The 18,517-nt window shown below is 53.7% G+C and overlaps 1 protein-coding gene across 5 annotated transcripts in view; it reads right to left on the bottom strand.

Annotated features, from left to right (window-relative positions):
• Positions 1-18,517, bottom strand: part of LOC102452610 (uncharacterized) — a 223,612-nt gene that overhangs the window by 101,751 nt on the left and 103,344 nt on the right. For all 5 annotated transcript variants that reach the window (XM_075905928.1, XM_075905925.1, XM_075905926.1 and 2 more), the window contains 2 exons: positions 6,269-6,313; positions 3,996-4,115 (listed from right to left, as the gene is read on the bottom strand). In XM_075905928.1, coding sequence (XP_075762043.1) covers positions 3,996-4,115; positions 6,269-6,313 — 165 coding nt within the window. The remainder of the gene's footprint in view (positions 1-3,995; positions 4,116-6,268; positions 6,314-18,517) is intronic.

Below are 18,517 nucleotides of genomic sequence, written 5' to 3'. Positions count from 1 at the left end.
GCCAGACAGGGGCTGCTGCCACCATGCGCTGCTGCCTCTGTATCAGAGGCAGCAGCGCAGGGAGACAGGCAGCCGGTTTGCGAGGGGAGCTGGTTTTTAAACTGGTTCCTCTCACGGACCAGCTCCTGCCTGGCACCGCGCACTGCTGCCTATGATAGAGATGAAGCAACACAATGTGGCAGGGGACTCCTGGAGGGTGAGGCCGGAGCGCACTGGCTGCCAGCTGCGCCACCGGGGACTCCAGACTAGTCAAGTAACTGATAAGAATTCATGAAGTTAATCGACTATTCAATTGACAGATATTTAACAGCCCTAATCCAAATGTTACAGCTGGGGAGCTGAAGCCCAAAGCGGCTACGTCCCTTGTCACAGCAAGTTATGGCCGAGCAGAGAAGCCAAAGGGGGCCTCCCACAGCTTTGGCCATCATCCTAAGCACAGGGGAATCCTGCCTCTCCTTCCCAATAACCAGGACGGCCAACCAGCAGCGCTGCGGAGGGGAAAAAGTTTTTCCAGATCCCTGCAAGGCACGGCTCAAGGTGCTGAAGCACCCCGAAGAGAATTATTTGCTCTGGGGTATCCCCTTCCATTGCTGTACAAAGCGCCCACACCAGAGTGGCATTGCTGATGTGCCACGGTAGCAGAGACAGCCCATAGCCTAGGACCAGAGATTCGGCAGCTGGCTCTCTAGGGAAAGGAGCCCATAGGAAGCAAGCGGCTCCCAACCAAGAGACACACGTGAGCAATAATTGCCAAAGATAACACAAGCCTCGGATTGAACTATTCAGGTACATGAGACATTGCCAGCCATCGACCCCTTCGCCTGCAAACCCCACCATCTCTCGCAGGTGGAAGGAGGCCAACAACGGTGGTGGCCCTGCCACGGGAGCACCTCGCAAGCGGGAACAGCAAGAACAAGACCTCCCCCTTCAGTCCCAGCCTGCAGGAGAAGTGGCAGGTTACAGTCGGCATGTCGATAGAAACCCAGAGAAAGCCACATCCAAGAGCTCAGCCGCAAACATGGTGAAGCCCCTGGTTGTTCCTATTTCTTAGCGGGGTGGGGTCCATAGCACAGCTCCGGTTCCTGGGAAGGTCCTGCCTCCTGCACCCACAAGTCCTCCATTATTCATTGATCGTTTCATTGATCCAGGCACCTGCAACGGTCGTGGGAGGCCACAGCAGCAGCAGCAGGGAAACTGACCCTCAAGTAAGCAGGACGAGCTCCATCATGGACTTTGATGACGATGACCTAGAGCTGCCCTCTAATTGACAGGGAGCCGGAGTGATGCCTTCAGGGCAAGCAAGGTTGCTAAGCAGGCGGGTGGTTGCGTTGGACCTTCACACTGCAATAGCTTCCCTCCTGGATAGGAGGGGCATTAACCTAGCCTGGGACATTGTGAAACGGTGGATCCCATGGACAGGTCTGTGCCTGGCTGCCGGGTACAATCTTCCACTCAGCTGTGGCTGGAATTCATTATTATTCTGCCTCTGCGACTGTGTAGGTGCTGGGGCCCTGTTCCTGGCTCTGCCACTGACTCGCTACATTGCCTCAGGTCAGTTACTTACAATAAACGCCTGGTTTCTGACTCCCCATCAGAGACATGGCCTAATATCAACACTTCCCCACCCCACAAACACAGTCTGGAGCCATGGAAGGTGTAAAATGATCAGCCCATTGTCTACACACCCTGGCTGCTGCACAAGGTACATGCAGGCACGGGCTCAGCGTTAAAAAGCAGCGCTCCGGTAGGCTCTGAAATAGCACCATGTGCTCACCCTGCTCCCAGCCTGCATCACAACCAGCAGGGAATACGGCACGACTTTAAAAAGCAGGAGCGGCCTTTGATGTTTTAATACCGTCCCTAACGTCACACGAGCGCGCGGCACTGATACAGGAAAAGCAATCGCTACGGAACACACCGTGTCCATCTCAGGCACGGGCAGCCTCAACTGGAATTGTCACCGGGTTTCTCCTTGCTCTTCCTTCCATGTGTTTCTCTTCCTTCCATGTGGGGTTAATCAGGATTGCGCTCCCGCCCCCGGCCCCAGGGCAAAGTTTGGGAATGCGGGTTTGGAGGAGGGGAAAAAAAATCAAAACCCGACTGCCTGAAACTGAAACCAGAGACTCGCCCGCCCCAGGAATCCCTGCGGGCGCTCGCTCAGCTTTGATCTTTGCTGAAGAGAAGCTGGGGACCGTAAGGGCTGCTGCTCCTGTAGCCCCCACCACGTTGCAGAACGGACCCCTGGCAGCACGGCTGTGGGCACTGCAGGGAGCTCGCCAGGGACGCTGCGACTAGTCAAAGCCCCTGCGCCAGAACACAGTGCACACGCACCAGCACCGCGCACCGGGTAGGAGTGTCCATTCCCCTGTCTAGCTCATGCCTGGCCCACAGGAGGGATCGGTGCTTCATCTGTGCCAGCGCTCAGCCCTGCCACCCACGAGCCCTGCACGTGGCACTGCTGCGAGGCATGCGGAGACTCAGTTAAGCCACGTGCAGGCCGGAGACTCGTGGCAGCTGGGGAAGGGCTGCCTGATGCCCAGCCTCCAGCTAGCTGCAGGTGCTGCGGTGAGGAGAGAGAGCTGGGGGAGTTCTCTCAGCTTGCAGTAGCCCTGGAGCAACCTCCTTCACCCCAAACCTCCCCCCACAGCCTGCATCTCTAGCTGCGCCCTCACGCCCCACCCCAGAACTTACACCCCCAGGTACATCCCCTGCACCCCAACCCTGTCTAAGCCTTGAGCTCCTCACCTCTGGCCCCATCCCAGAACCCACACCCCCAAGTAGAGTCCCTGCACCCCAACCCTGTCCCTAGTCCCATCCCAGAACCCACGCCCCCAAGTAGAGTCCCTGCACCCCAACCCTGTCCCTAGTCCCACCCCAGAACCCACACCCCCAAGTAGAGTCCCTGCACCCCAACCCTGTCCCTAGTCCCACCCCAGAACCCACACCCCCAAGTAGAGTCCCTGCACCCCAACCCTGTCCCTAGTCCCCCCCCAGAACCCACACCCCCAAGTAGAGTCCCTGCACCCCAACCCTGTCCCTAGTCCCACCCCAGAACCCACACCCCCAAGTAGAGTCCCTGCACCCCAACCCTGTCCCTAGCCCCATCCCAGAACCCACACCCCCAAGTAGAGTCCCTGCACCCCAACCCTGTCCCTAGCCCCACCACAGAACCCACACCCCCAAGTAGAGTCCCTGCACCCCAACCCTGTCCCTAGCCCCATCCCAGAACCCACACCCCCAAGTAGAGTCCCTGCACCCCAACCCTGTCCCTAGCCCCACCCCAGAACCCACACCCCCAAGTAGAGTCCCTGCACCCCAACCCTGTCCCTGGCGCCACCCCAGAACCCATGCCCCCAAGTAGAGTCCTCATACCCCTGCACCCCAACCCTGACTCAGCCCTGAGCTCCTCACCCCTGGCCCCATCTCAGAACCCACACCCCCAGGTAGAGTCCCTGCACCCCAACCCCGTCCCTGGCCCCACCCCAGAACCCATACTCCCAAGTAGAGCCCTCATACCCCTGCACCCCAACCCTGTCTCAGCCCCAAGCTCCTCACCCCTGGCCTCACCCCACAGCCTACACTGAGTAGCCGCTGTCTTACTGCCAGAACTCTGACATGCTCACCTCACTACCCACTGGCACAGGGCCATGTTGGAAATTAGACTTACAAGCTTTTTAAAGGGAGGCTGTTTGGCCTAGTGGATAGGGCACCAGATTCGGATGCTAATGAGCTGGTTTCTACGCCAAGCTCTAGCCCAAAACTGCCATAATCAAAACTGGAGTAGGTATTCCCAAACAGAGAGCAAACTTTCAAAATCTGGTGGTTAATGTCTCTGTGCCTCAGTTTCCCCACTTGTCAGACAGGCATAGAGCTTATTCCCTGTGCAGGGAAGTTGTGAGGGCACAACTAGTGTCTTGGAAGCTCTTTGAGAGCAGCAGGCGGCAGGTGTTGTTGAAGTGACACCCTTTCTATGCAGTTCCTTGTCCTTTACTCACCATGAATGCCAGCCAGTCCTCCTTGGAATTCCTCCAGAGAACAAGGGTAGGTACACCAGGGACTCCTGGGGGGCCTGGATCTCCGGGGAGGCCTGTTCTCCCCATTACGCCAGGGTGTCCCTAGGATGGAGAAGAACAGCTCCGTGAAGACAGGCTTGGATTTTCCAGTCAACACGCACCCAGAGCTGGGCCTGAACCAAACCACATTCCCCGACCGTGGGGGAGTTCAGATCTGAACTTCTTAGCCAATTCCTGGGACCAAAATGAAATCAAGTGAAGCCCCAAGATCCAAACCACTCTGGGAAAACGTGGAGCTGGGGATGAAACGTTGGGTTTGACCCAACTCTGAAGTGTCTGGAGCCTGCACACCGACCGAGCGAGATGCTGTAAGCGGAGAGTACAGTTCTAACCCTGTCACCCTAACACACGCACAGGAGCAGCGTGACTGCCACACCCACCCACCGCTCTACTAGCTCTCTCGCCAAGAGACACATGCCAAATGAATCCATCGCCACCCCTGGAATCTCTACAGCCGTTCGGCACACTGTGCACATCTGCTGGGCGACGCCATGCCTGGACAGAGAAGTGATGCTGACAGATGCTAGGTGGAGAAGGGCCCTTGTCAAAACCATCGTGGGCTCTGTAGCATCATGGCCAAAATTTTACGCCGCTTCTGAGGAACGAACGTCCCCGCGTGGGCCTGCTGGCGGCATGTACAAGCCCTGCTCCGCTACCCTCCTTTTCTGAGAGAGAGTGGGCTTGTCAGAGCCGTCCCGTCCAAACCTGGACAGTTGCCCCAGACTCCGTGCTTCTGGAGGCCCTGTGACAGCCGCCCCAACCATCTTATGGACGGGCCCCACAGGATTAGCAGGGGCCGCCCTTCCTCCCTTGCACTCACTGCGGCAGCAGGAGCTGGATCCACCCGGCCGCCTGCTCGGCTCCGCCCCATCCCGGCCCGCTGCACTCGGCTTCCCCCAGGGCACTCGGCTTCCCACTGCTGTGGAGAAGTGGGTGCAGCGGGCCAGGAGAGGGCGGCGTGGCAGGTTGGAGCAGGCTCCAGCTCCCAGCACTGCAATGGGAAGGGGGAGCGACCCATTGAAACCACGCCAGGCTCCCCTGTTGTTTGGGGGTGGGAGTGTAGCAGAGGCAGGGCAGGGCTGGGGCCTCTGGTGGGAAGGGTGGGGATCCCCCAGGGCCCTGCGCCTGGGCCTTGCGGGGGGAGATTGCCCCAGGCCCTGCGGCCCCCTCAGGACGATCTTGGGGCTTATCTAAAGTCACCATGCGCAGCACTGGGCACAGACAGGGCGGATGGGACGATGGGGATTTACTCGTGCCAAGGGCTGCGATTTGCATTTCTCAGGCTGGGGAAAGCAGCCCTGCGCAGGACAAAGCCTTTGGAATAGGTCTGTCACGCCCTGCTGCCTTGGCGCTGTGCGGGAACGTCTCCACAGCAAAACACAAACCACGTTGCCCTCCACCACCCGTGCAGCAGCAAGCCTCAGAGCCTGGCTCGACTGCTAGAGACCAAAACCAGCCATGTAGCGATTCGGCCTTGGGCTAGAACCTGGCCTCTGGGACCAGCGAGGGGGGCGCACCAGCTGGACCTGGAAGCTCTGCACGGTTGTTTGTAGCCCCACAGCACAAGCCCTGCAACCCTGAGCCAGCTGACCTGAGCTCTGAGACACGCTGCTGCAGGGCTCTTTGCTGTGCAGATGTTCCCTGGGATGCTAAGTCTCAAATCTAATAGGCAAAGTGAAGCAGCACTGGCGTGACGTCTGCTTCAGCCCCTACCACTGATATGACATCCAGGGGCTCTGCTGATTTCACCGTCGACCAGGCGAGGCCTAAGGCCTACAGAGCCTTGGCTACCAGGGAGAGCAGTGCAGTCTGGGACTCGGGAAACCTAGGTTCTGCTTCGTGCCTGACTCTGGCCTACAGGATGGTATTGAGCAAGCCACTTGTCCTCTCTGTCTGTTTCCTCCCCTGTGAAATGAGAACGGTACCGTCCTCCTTTGTGAGGGACCTGGCGGTAGTTGAGATTCCTCCACCGTGCTTCTACAGAGCAGATGCTTTAAGACACAAGCATGAATTTGGCTTGGAAATATCCCAACACAAGCTGAGCCATCCTCATAGGAGTACTGGAACACGGGGCGTGGTGAGTAGGAATCTCAGAAGCTACCCAGGCAGTTTCTAATCCCATACATGTCAGAGCTGCGTTCACCACTGAACCTAACCACGTCTGAGGAACTTCCGGCGTTTTCCAGCATACTCACTTTGTCTCCTTTGGGCCCCAGAGGTCCATGTCTCCCCGGGCATCCCTGAAAAACAAAAACAGGAGCTGTGTCACTTGGCTGTGTGGTTTGCTCGATTCCACCTGGGCAAAGGGCTCGGTTGCTGGCACACAAGGACAATCTTGACTTGCGACGATCCCCCAAGCTGGTTGTAGGACAGGAATTTCTAAGCAGAGATACTGCAAGCACAGGCTAAAAAGCAGATCACTCAATTGGCAGGCTGAACTTGCTCCAGGCTGGGAGGAAACGGACTGTAGCAGGGCCTGTCCTCAGGGGGACGCTCACGAAAATTAATCTGAATTAATGAAACGTGTCACTTTAAAGTGGATTAATTAAACTGAATTAAATCCATATGGATACTCACATTCAGTCTCAGAGGGGGGCCGTGTTAGTCTGTAATTTTAAAACAATGCGTAGTCCTGTAGCACTGTAGAGACGAAAAACAATACATACGGTATCACAGGCTTCCGTGGGCAAGACCCACTCATCGGATAGTAACAGACAGGAGCTGCGTGACTGCAAAGCACATGCACATGTCTACCCAGCTCTCGCCAAGACACATTGAGACGCACCGACCAATGAGTCCACTGAAGTGGGTCTTACCCACCAAAGCTCATGATACTGATTGTTTCTGTTAGTCTCTATGGTGCCACAGGGCCACTCATTTTAGCCTTAATTCAGTTTTTCTTAGTTTAAAATAAGAATAAGAATAAGAACAAGCCGTTAAGCCGACCTAAGTCCCCTGCATGGGTCTTCCATCAGCCACCACCTCTCGGTGACGCCTGCCGACGAGAACCTCTCCGGCCACTGCAGTGAGTGTTGACAGATGCCACACACGGAAGCCCTGCAGTGTTTTATGTGTGGTCCCAGCCCAGGTGTGTGTGTGGGGGGGGGGCAGTAAGGGGATGCTGATTCCCATGACAAATTCCTGTTCCAACTGGTGGGTCAGTTTTGAAGGGAAGGTTTGGTGCAAGATGGAATTTCTAGTCAAAGCACAAGGGAGCCCTCTACAGCCCAGCAACCAGGGCACTCGCTCAGCATGTGGGAGGGACCCAAGTTCCAGTCCCTGATCCAAATCAGGTTAAGACTTGGACAGGGGTCTCCCACATGCCAGCTGAGCGCCATAAGCCCTGGGCTAGGGGCTATGTAGGGCTGGGACAGAGGTGGACACACACAGATAAGGAAAGCGGTTCCTGTCCAGTTCTACTCAGCAGTGTAAATCCCACTCATGGTCAATGTGACTGCTTCTTGGGCGCCTGTGTCACTTTTGAAAACGCTACTCTCGAGCCTTGGAAAACTGGATCCCATCCTCTATTTGACAGGACCTGTCTTTAGCTTGTCAAGCTTCTTGCTCGGGAAAAGGCACAGGGACAAATACCATCGGGGACGCTGGTGGCGTATTTGTGCTTTCAATTGTTTTGTAAGGAAAAAACTTCTGCATCATGGTCCCTATTCCAGGGGCTCTCAGCCTTTCCAGATGACTGTACTCCTCCCTTTCAGGTGGCTGATGTGTCTTGCAGACCCCAAATTTCACCTCACTTAAAAATTGCTTGTTTACAAAATCAGACACAAAACTACAGGTATCCCTGCCTCACTAGTACTGAACAGTAGCTGACTTTCTCTTTTTCACTTTACAATTATAACATAAATCAATTGGAATATCAATATTGGACACACATTTCAGTGTACATTGAGCCATACAAACAACTTGCTGTCTGTATGAATTGACTTTGCTAATGCTTTTTATGTCACCTGTTGTAAAACTAAGCAAGTATCTAGATGAGCTGATGTACTCCTCGGAAGATCCCTGCGTACCCTGGCTGTATGTGTACCACTGGTTGAGAACCACTCATCTAGCCGCATCTAAATCTAAATCTTGAGCTACTGTGAATCAGTGTAGCACTATTAAAACCATTAAAGCAATGTTGTCCTTTTCCACCAGCTGGGGATATGATCCTAAAAAAAATCACTTGCAACAACAACACTGGTGCTTTCAACTGCAGCAGGAAGGAAACACCCTGAGCTCGGAGGGTAAATTGCAATTAACACATTTTTCAGGGTCTGGATGTTTTTACTGAGCACAGCCTGCAAGCAAAGCCAACACCTGATTGGTGGCTCTCTGATGCAAGTCATGTTCTACTAACTAAGCGTTCAGCTGAGACACCCTCCCCTCAGTTCACCCAAGAGTTTAGCATGAGGGAGTAGCACTCATAAAGGACACAGTCAGTCAAGCCAAAAAAAAAGTCTCCTTTCATGCGGAGTGGAAAAAGAAACAAAGGGGCACCGTCCATCTCAGTATCCTTCCCTGGGCCACTAACAGCAACAGAAATTACTCATCAAACTACTCTGTCCATATTGCCCAAAACAGAGGGTCGCTATTTTGGCACAGAAGGAACTCAAATATCATTCGGAAGACATGGCCATTATCCAGAACTTTGAATTGGCACAACACTAGCATCCAGGTGTGAATTCCACACGGTTTCATACTTCGGGTGCGTCCAACCACAGACGTTCCAGCCCTGTGCATAACAGTTTTGAGGGTTTTTAAAATAGAATCATATGGCGCACATTCTCCCTCAATGAGAAACACCTTTGCGGGGAGGGGGAGGAGAGAATTCATCCTTGACTAGGATTCTCTGGAAAATGCATGAAGTTTAAAAGTGCAATTGGAAAGCTTTGGCTTTGGGTACCACATAAAGCAGGCTCCAGTTGTAAACACACAACAGAGCTAGCAGAGGTGGCCTTTCAGTCCCAACAACCTTGGACATGAACTAGTCTGCTGCATATTTGTGCTAGTTACGCCTTGTTTAACGAGCTGCATGTGCAGTGATCCTCCGTGACCTGGTTCCCCGCACAGATGCTCAACGTATCTCAGAGCGGTGAGCACAAAAGTCTGAAAGAGTTTATCCTCCGCCCGCAAGCGTGCCATCCGGGAGCTAGAGCCCACAGTCTCCAATCTGGAGGCCTACCGACTTGTGCGCATTAAGAAGTGGTCTGATTCGCAGAGATGCTGTCTCCACAAATACCCCCAAAGCGAGAGCTGGGAAATTCCATTCCACGTTCCTACAGGGCTTGGGGTGCTTGTACAGCTGAACTGTTGGGCTATGTGTACACTGGTGCGATCTTGCGCCAGAGCTATGCAAATGAGGCTAAGCATGGAATATCACTGGGCCTCATTTGCATATCTAATGAGCCGCCATTTTTGCGAAAGAGACTCTTGCACAAGAAGGAGCTGTGTACACTGCCCCTTCTTGTGCAAGAAAAACCCTCTGGTGCAATGCCGTTATTCCTGAAAATACTCAGCGTAACGGCATTGCGCAAGAGGGTTTTTCTTGCGCAAGAAGGGGCAGTGTAGACAGCTCCTTCTTGCGCAAGAGCCTCTTCCGCAAAAATGGCGGTATGCAAAAATTAGGTATGCAAATGAGGCTCAGTGATATTCCACGCTTAGCCTCATTTGCATAGCTCTGGAGCAAGATCACGCCAGTGTAGATATAGCCTTGGAGTGGCTGGCTGGGAATCGGGCCCTCTCAGGCTGCTACCTGCCTCTCTTCCCTCATATGAGACCAGACCCCCTGCAGCTCCAAAGGTTGTTCACAGGCAACCCCCTACTGCTTAAGATTATCAAAGCTTTTGCGTGTGGCTCCAATTGTACCAGTGTCTTCCTTGAGTCCCTTCTCTGGTTTTCCTTGTTCTTAACCTTCAGGGCCCTCCTCAGATCTGCTCTCACCTAATCCCTTGCTAAAAGATATCCGCCAGTTCGGCTAGTTAGAATCGTATTCCAGCTCTAAATTCTCTTCAACATCTGCTCCTCTTCTGTCTCCTCTGCCTGCTTTTTATTCCACCCCATCTTTGTCGTTGCCCCCTCCCAATGATCACTGTTCTCAGGCATCCCTCCCCCTTCTCTCAGATGGCATCACCAGACTTCCTCATTTCTCACCTCGGTATCCATGCCCGCTAGGAGTGAGAGGATAGCCCCTTCAAGGCCTTAACATCTCCCTACAATCTCTCTGCATTCACACAGGGGAGATAAACGGAGGCACAGGCCTCGCTCTCAACCAGGGCAAAGCAAACCACTCGGCCGAAGTTGGGGAAGATAGTTGATTTTGTGGTTAAGGCACTGGACTATGTCTCAGGAGGCTGGGTTTATATTCTGACTCTGACACTGCCCTCTTATGCGACCTTGGGCAAATCACTTATTCTCTGAGCATCATTTCAGATTATAATCCTTTCTTCTGCCCTCTATCTGTCTAGTCTACTTAGACCGTAAGCAAATCAGAACACGGATTCTTTATTGTTAGCACACCCACTGCTTAGTTTTAAAATTAATCTGTACCCCTACCTCATAAATGAACTGGCATTTTTGAAGAGGAAAAAAATCCTTCTTCCATCATCTTGGACATGGGCATGTATTGTAAATTTTGCTGGGTTCACGTCTGGCATGCGCTCTTTCTATACATTTTGACTGGCAGTGAACTTATTCAATTTCATTCTCCTAGCTCACATGAATGAATAACCACCATAAATTCACAAAATCAATGCCATCTCAGGCGGGAAACAGTACGGACAAATAGAGAAGAAGCCTGATATATGATGGACAAAAAGAGGTGAGGATTTGGGAGTTGTTACTGAGTACAACAGTCACCATGGCATCAGCTACAATTTCACAGTATCTATTTCTCTCGCCTTTACACACCAAATTCCTCTTAAATTGATACCATTCAGAGCAAGACAAAGCACATTCACAGCAGTAAGAATAATAGCCATGAGGGCTATAGCAGTTCAGAGCAGAAGATGAAAATTGATCCAGGGGAATCTCTTAAAGAAGAGACCTCATGCTCTTCTCAGTAAATCATATTCAGTGTCATTGTGGGCTATAATCCTTCATCTTCCACAGTGACCTGACATTTGTAACTGTCCATGTCATGGAATGACGGAGAACTCCTGGGTGAAAACCAGAGTTCTGCTTCTGCCTTTGCTCCCCCCATGGAATCATACTGCCCTCTGACACAATGTATTTCTATCAGAATTCAGGGTAAATCTTAGACTACAGAATATTTAACCTACAGAAGAGTGAGGGAGGCTTTGAGAGCAGCCTTCAGTTCCCTGAAGGGGGGTTCCAAAGAGGATGGGGAGAGGCTGTTCTTAGTGTGACAGATGGCAGAACAAGGAGCAATGGTCTCAAGTTGCAGTGGGGGAGGTCTAGGGTGGATATTAGGAAAAACTATTTCCCTAGGAGGGTGGGGAAGCACTGGGCTGGGTTCCCTACGGACAGGGTGGAATCTCCATCCCTGGTGGTTTTTAAGTCCCAGCCTGACAAAGCTCTGTCTGAGATGATTTAATTGGGGTTGGTCCTGCTTTGGGCAGGGGGCTGGACTGGATGACCTTGAGGGCTCTTCCAACCCTAGGATTCTATGCCTTTTTCGTTAAAGAGCTAGTGCTAAATTTGAGTAACAGCAGCAGCAAACGAACACCCCCAGTGATGGGTTAGATCACAGAAGTACCCTTGGGATTGTCCCCTGCTATGCTGATCAAGCCAATGATGCTCGTCTTCCAGCCATCTGGGGCTCCCCACCATCCTGTCCTGCTGGGCCAGAAACTCTGGGCTCACCCAGGCAAGGCCCAGAGTTGGGGTTACCGCCCCCCTGCAGAGCCACACAGACACTAAACCGGCTTAGCTCTAGGAAGGCTCCCCCATAAGGGCTCAGCATCCTGGAACACAGACCCCAAAGGGGGACCAAAACCCCAAATAAATCCGCCTTACTCGGTGTAAAAGTTTTATGCAGAGAAAGCTCCCTTTAACAATGAAAGAGAGAGATGCACAGTGGTTAGTCTCCTTCCCCCCCTCTTCCCCAGTAACAATTATTTACACTGGACTTAATACAACACTTTTGATTATTATAAGTATAAAGAGTAGAATTTAAGTGCTTGCAAGTGAAGAGTCAGCTCAAAATAAGTTACTAAGTTCAAACAAACAAAAGAACGCCAGCTAAAGCTAACATACTAAGAACCTTGTTACATCTGAATTCTTGCCCTAAACAGTTGCTCTAAGCGTCTCTTTCACAAGCTAGGTAGCCACCTTAATGCCATGGGAAAGCCACCCTGACTCCTACTTAACATCAGTGCTCTGCGGTGCTTCCCCTGCCAGGGCACCGACCCACCACCCAGACTTCGGCATCACGTACAAATGAGACGCAGATTCATTTCTCATTCACTGCTGGCCCCGGGAAGCCCGTAGCCCTCTGCCCAGCTTGTTCCCGATGCCAGGGGCCCCAGTGGGAATGAACGGAACAGGGAATCATCAAGCGATTCCTCTCCTCCCGCCCATTTCCAGCCTCGGGCAAACAGAGGCCAGGGTCCCCATCCCTGCACATCCTGGCTAATAGCCACTGATGGACCTGACCCCCAGGAATGTATCTAGTTCTTTTTGGGTGGCTCCCCTCTCTGACTGCAACGTCCCTCCACCTCTCTGGGCCTCGCTCCTATGGGACGGTCTATCCTCAGCACTGGGGTGTGATTCCCAGCTGGGGTGTCACTCATCAGCTACAAAGAGTAGTGTAGCTGCCGTGGCACAGGCAGCGGTGAGCAGCAGCATGGGCTAGCCATGCCAAGTGTGCACCGGCCAAACCCCCATGGCTACGCACTCAGGGCAGCTCATCTATACGGCCGCTCACCACTGCCTGCTGCAATGCCATCTGCAGCGCACTAGCGCCAGCCGGGTGGGTCCACGGGAGCTGAAAATCCCACCCTAGCTCTAAGTGCACGCAGAGCCCTGGACTTCATTTGCAACTCACTCTCCAGGGCCCTCCCCCACTCACACACAGCAGCATCTCCTCCCTCCCCTGCGGGGCCCAGCCTTGCCTTCGGATGCAGCACAGAGCCAAGTCCAAATGCAGTCCTACCAAGCACCAACCAATCAGCTCTCCTGCCGGCGGTGTTCACCAACGAGCATCTCTGCTTTCCTCCACGGTGCTATGGTTGGGACCTGCAGCACTTTAACCCTGTCCCTCTGCTCTCGCTAGGCTAGTTCTACGGGTTTAATTGGGCCCCAAGAGCCAGCACGGTTGAACGGGACAGACTCCTCTGCTGGAGACATCAATGGTCCAACTCCCCGCCAGGCGGCAGACTTTCCCCGGGCACTGCCCCAGAGACAAGAACTTGGTCCCAAGCATTAGCAGGCCTCCTTCCAGCCGGCAAAACTCTCTCGCTCCTCCGCACAGGGTAGCTCAGCTGCGTTCCAGCTGATAGAACCCTGCCACGTGCGCACGTCCATCCCACGCCTGTCTCTGCAACGGCAGCGTTGGCTACGCACCAACACAAGAGCAGTCAGGACTTAGCTGTGCTCCTCTTCCTCGGCACGGCCCCTGGGGAGTCATCTGCCCCTGTGCATGTGTAACCCACACACCTAGTGTGGGTCACTGTCCCATGCAGTGGCACTTAGACCACAGCAACAGCTAAGGACAAGAGAACCTCTACAGCATAGGCTGAGAGCCAGCTGGCTTTGTAGCTCAAGCCAGGGCCGGCTTGAGCTATTCCTGTGCCCTGAGTAGTGGGCACGTGACACATGTGCGGCCCCGCCCCCCGGCGCGCTGTGCACCTTACAGCTGCCATCCGGCACCCCCATAGACTGGTGCCCCAGGCAGCTGCCCAGCTAGCCTCCACCCTTAATCCGGCCCTGGCTCAAGCTGTAGCAGCTCCTATACTAAGCTTCAGAGATCCCAGGTTCAAATCTGCCTGGTGGTGGTTAGATACACTCTCTCCTTTAACTCCCACTCTGCTCCTGGAAAGCCCTGCCCTGTCCTGAACAGCACTCAGCTTTCCTCTCCTCTCCGGTCCCGCCACATGGAAATTTTGCATGGAAAAGAAAGGTGCAAACACAATCCATGCTGGGCACCGGACTGGTAGCTTTGCTTTGTCTCCCTCCTTCCCTCTTGGCCAAGAGCCACCTCTCCTCACATCACCCCTGTCACATCTATTGCAGCTCCTCTGGCCAGGTACCGGCTCTTTCGCCTTTCTGCAAAGCGCCGGGCACAGCGGTGCAATTGATAAAGCAAGAAAGGAGAGTCTGGAGCACTGAGGCAGGCCTAGCAGAGCAGCACCCACCGGGTAGAGCCAGGAGAACTTACAGCAAGAATCAAGACACCTGGACCAGTAGACAGACAAATTCGGAGGTGCAGAATTTATTGCCGGACTCACAGGGGCTTGTGCGTTGTGTGGGGCCCTCAGCAATGGCACAGACCTAAAGCCAGCTTAGGAGATCCCCCCTCCCCCCAGATGTAATGCGTTCTGGGACACATTTAAACACTTGAAAAATCCATCACTTCTTTGCGTTAGTCACCATGAGCCCGGGGGCATTTCAGCAACCTTCCGGTGAGGTTTGCATGTGTAAAACCACCTAGCGGAGCTGGGCAGCGCGGCACCCCAGGGAGAAATGGGAACAACACAGGTCAATTACGAAGCTTCAGATTTACAAAAGGAAACACTTGAAATTAATCATACTTAAAAGCCAGGTTAAGTGTTTGCCCACGGAAGCTTATGCTCCAACACTTCAGTTAGTCTATAAAGTGCCACGGGACTCCTCGCCACTCCAGGCAAGTGGATGAAACACTCCAGACCAGACCTGCTTGTAGAGGGCTCTAGAACAAAAGAGAGTGGCCCACAAGGGACATAGAGACTGTGTCGAAATAGTTTGGTTGAAACATCTTTTCAGCAGTAGATGGTTTTATGGTCATTTCAATGCAAATAGATATTTGGGGGGTTTCTGTGCCTCTCCCTTTTCCAGTGGAAAATAAATGGGATGAAAGCCAAATAAGAGCTGTTTTTCACAAAAGAGCAGTTCTACTAAACAAACAGCAAACAAATAAAATAAAATAAAATAAAATAAAATAAAATAAAATAAAATAAAATAAAATAAAATACCACTTTTTCTCCTCCTAAAACATTTTGCAGGAAACTTGCAACTGTCTTCTACTGCTGATTTGTGGTCTGAGACTCTCTGCTCCAGCAATATCCATGGTCTGGTAGGACCACAGATGTTGCTGGGCCAGAGAGCTCCAGCCACAGAGGTTGCCAGTGGCTGGGAGCTCAGCCGGTCTGGCAGCAGGCAGCCTGCAGGGCCAGTAGTCTGGGGGCAGGGAGCTTGGCCAGCGGTCCGGCAGCCAGAGCAGGGCTGGACATGGAGCCATGGCAGCCGGAAGGGGATCTCTGCCGGCTGGGAGCAGGGAGCCCCTGAGGCTGGGAGATGAGCCCCGCCGGCCGGAGCGGGTCCCTGACAGTGAGCCGGGGGCCGTGCACTGGCTGGGCCGGTGGCCAGGAGGGGAGCCCTGGGAGAACTTGAGGCTTGACCTCCCCTGCTCCGGCAAACTCCCTCTTTCGAGACCGCTCAGGGGCAGAGGGCGCTGGACCAGCTTTCATCACGCTGGCTTTTCCCAGGCGAGGCCATGCCCACCAGACAGCATGGAGCGGCCATTCTGCTGCGTGCTCTGCGTGTGTTTGTCGCCCTGTTCTGAGGGCAAGACAGCAGCACTGTCCAGAGTTGTGTGAACAAGGTGACTCTTGGGGTCTTCTGTTCTCTTCACTGGTCTAGTCCTGCAGGCAATAACCGCAGCAGAAGGAAAGTGGTTTGGAGGGAGCCTAATGGACCCACATTTAAACGGCAAGTGACCCAATAGCCTGGTGATATTTTGTCTGAGGAGGGGAGATTGAGCAGAATAAGTCTTGTGACTGAGACAGAATTATTGTAGGAGTGATTATTTTACAAACAGCTACTTGGCTGCTGACCTTGGGTCCCGCTCTGCCGCCGGCCCCACACACAGGGGCTTGGCCAATAACCCCGAGTCCCGCTCTGCTGCCGGCCCCACACACAGGGGCTTGGCCAATAACCCCGAGTCCCGCTCTGCTGCCGGCCCCACGCACAGGGGCTTGGCCAATAACCCCGAGTCCCGCTCTGCTGCCGGCCCCACACACAGGGGCTTGGCCAATAACCCCGAGTCCCGCTCTGCTGCCGGCCCCACACACAGGGGCTTGGCCGATGACCCCGAGTCCTGCTCTGCTGCCGGCCCCACGCACAGGGGCTTGGCCAATGACCCCGAGTCCCGCTCTGCTGCCGGCCCCACGCACAGGGGCTTGGCCAATGACCCCGAGTCCCGCTCTGCCGCTGGCCCCACATACAGGGGCTTGGCCAATGACTCCGAGTCCCGCTCTGCTGCCGGCCCCATGCACAGGGGCTTGGCCGATGACCCCGAGTCCCGCTCTGCTGCCGGCCCCACGCACAGGGGCTTGGCCAATGACCCCGAGTCCCGCTCTGCCGCCGGCCCCACACACAGGGGCTTGGCCGATGACCCCGAGTCCCGCTCTGCCGCTGGCCCCACATACAGGGGCTTGGCCAATGACTCCGAGTCCCGCTCTGCTGCCGGCCCCATGCACAGGGGCTTGGCCGATGACCCCGAGTCCCGCTCTGCTGCCGGCCCCATGCACAGGGGCTTGGCCGATGACCCCGAGTCCCGCTCTGCTGCCGGCCCCACACACAGGGGCTTGGCCGATGACCCCGAGTCCTGCTCTGCTGCCGGCCCCGCGCACAGGGGCTTGGCCGATGACCCCGAGTCCTGCTCTGCTGCCGGCCCCGCGCACAGGGGCTTGGCCAATGACCCCGAGTCCTGCTCTGCTGCCGGCCCCGGGCACAGGGGCTTGGCCGATGACCCCGAGTCCTGCTCTGCTGTCGGCCCCGCGCACAGGGGCTTGGCCGATGACCCCGAGTCCTGCTCAGCTGCTGGCGCTACCGCCAAGCCCCGCATGCGGCCCTGCCCAGCTACTGAGCCCAGGATCCTGACCACTGGCCCCGCATGCACCCCCAACTGCCAGCCCTAGCTCTAAGGGGCTGTGAGGGGAGCGGACAGAGATCATAGAATCATAGAATAATAGGACTGGAAGGGACCTCAAGAGGTCATCGAGTCCAGCCCCCCGCCCTCAAGGCAGGACCAAGCTCCACCTACACCATCCCTGACAGATGTCTATCTAACCTGTTCTTAAATATCTCCAGAGGGAGATTCCACCTCCTCCCTTGGCAATTTATTCCAATATTTGACCACCCTGACAGTTAGGAATTTTTTCCTAATGTCAATCTAAACCTCCCCTGCTGCACTTTAAGCCCATTACTCCTTGTCCTGTCCTCAGAAACCAAGAGGAACAAATTTTCTCCTTCTTCCTTGTGACACCCTTTTAGATATTTGAAAACCGCTATCATGTCCCCCCTTAATCTTCTTTTTTCCAAACTAAACAAGGCCAGTTCATGAAGCCTGGCTTCATAGGTCATGTTCTCTAGACCTTTAACCATTCTTGTCGCTCTTCTCTGTACCCTTTCCAATTTCTCCACATCTTTCTTGAAATGTGGCGCCCAGAACTGGACACAGTACTCCAGCTGAGCCCTAACTAGTGCAGAGTAGAGCGGCAGAATGACTTCACGAGTTTTGCTTACAACACACCTGTTGATACAACCTAGAATCATATTTGCTTTTTTTGCAGCAGCATCACACTGTTGACTCATATTCAACTTGTGGTCCACTATGACCCCTAGATCCCTTTCTGCCATGCTCCTTCCTAGACAGTCGCTTCCCATCTTGTATGTATGGAACTGATTGTTCCTTCCTAAGTGGAGCACTTTGCATTTCTCTTTATTAAACCTCATCCTGTTTACCTCAGACCATTTCTCTAACTTGCTAAGTCATTTTGAATTATGTCCCTATCCTCCAAAGAAGTCGCAACCCCACCCAGTTTGGTATCATCTGCAAACTTAATAAACGTACTCTCTATCCCAATATCTACATCATTGATGAAGATATTGAACAGTACGGGTCCCAAAACAGACCCTTGAGGAACTCCACTTGTTATCCCTTTCCAGTAGGATTTAGAACCGTTAACAACAACTCTCTGACTACGGTTATCCAGCCAATTATGCACCCACCTTATCGTGGCCCTATCTAAGTTATATTTGCCTAGTTTATCAATAAGAATATCATGAGAGACCGTATCAAATGCCTTACTAAAGTCTAGGTATATGACATCCACCGCTTCTCCCTTATCCACAAGGCTCGTTATCTTATCAAAGAAAGCTATCAGATTAGTTTGGCATGACTTGTTCTTCACAAACCCATGCTGGCTATTCCCTATCACTTTATTACCTTCCAAGTGTTTGCATAGGATTTCCTTAATTACCTGCTCCATTATCTTCCCTGGGAC

The sequence above is a fragment of the Pelodiscus sinensis genome, chromosome 22 (assembly GCF_049634645.1).
Source record: "Pelodiscus sinensis isolate JC-2024 chromosome 22, ASM4963464v1, whole genome shotgun sequence".
Taxonomy (NCBI): domain Eukaryota; kingdom Metazoa; phylum Chordata; order Testudines; family Trionychidae; genus Pelodiscus; species Pelodiscus sinensis.
Note: the sequence above shows the minus strand (reverse complement) of the source record. Positions and strands in the feature narration are given on the sequence as shown.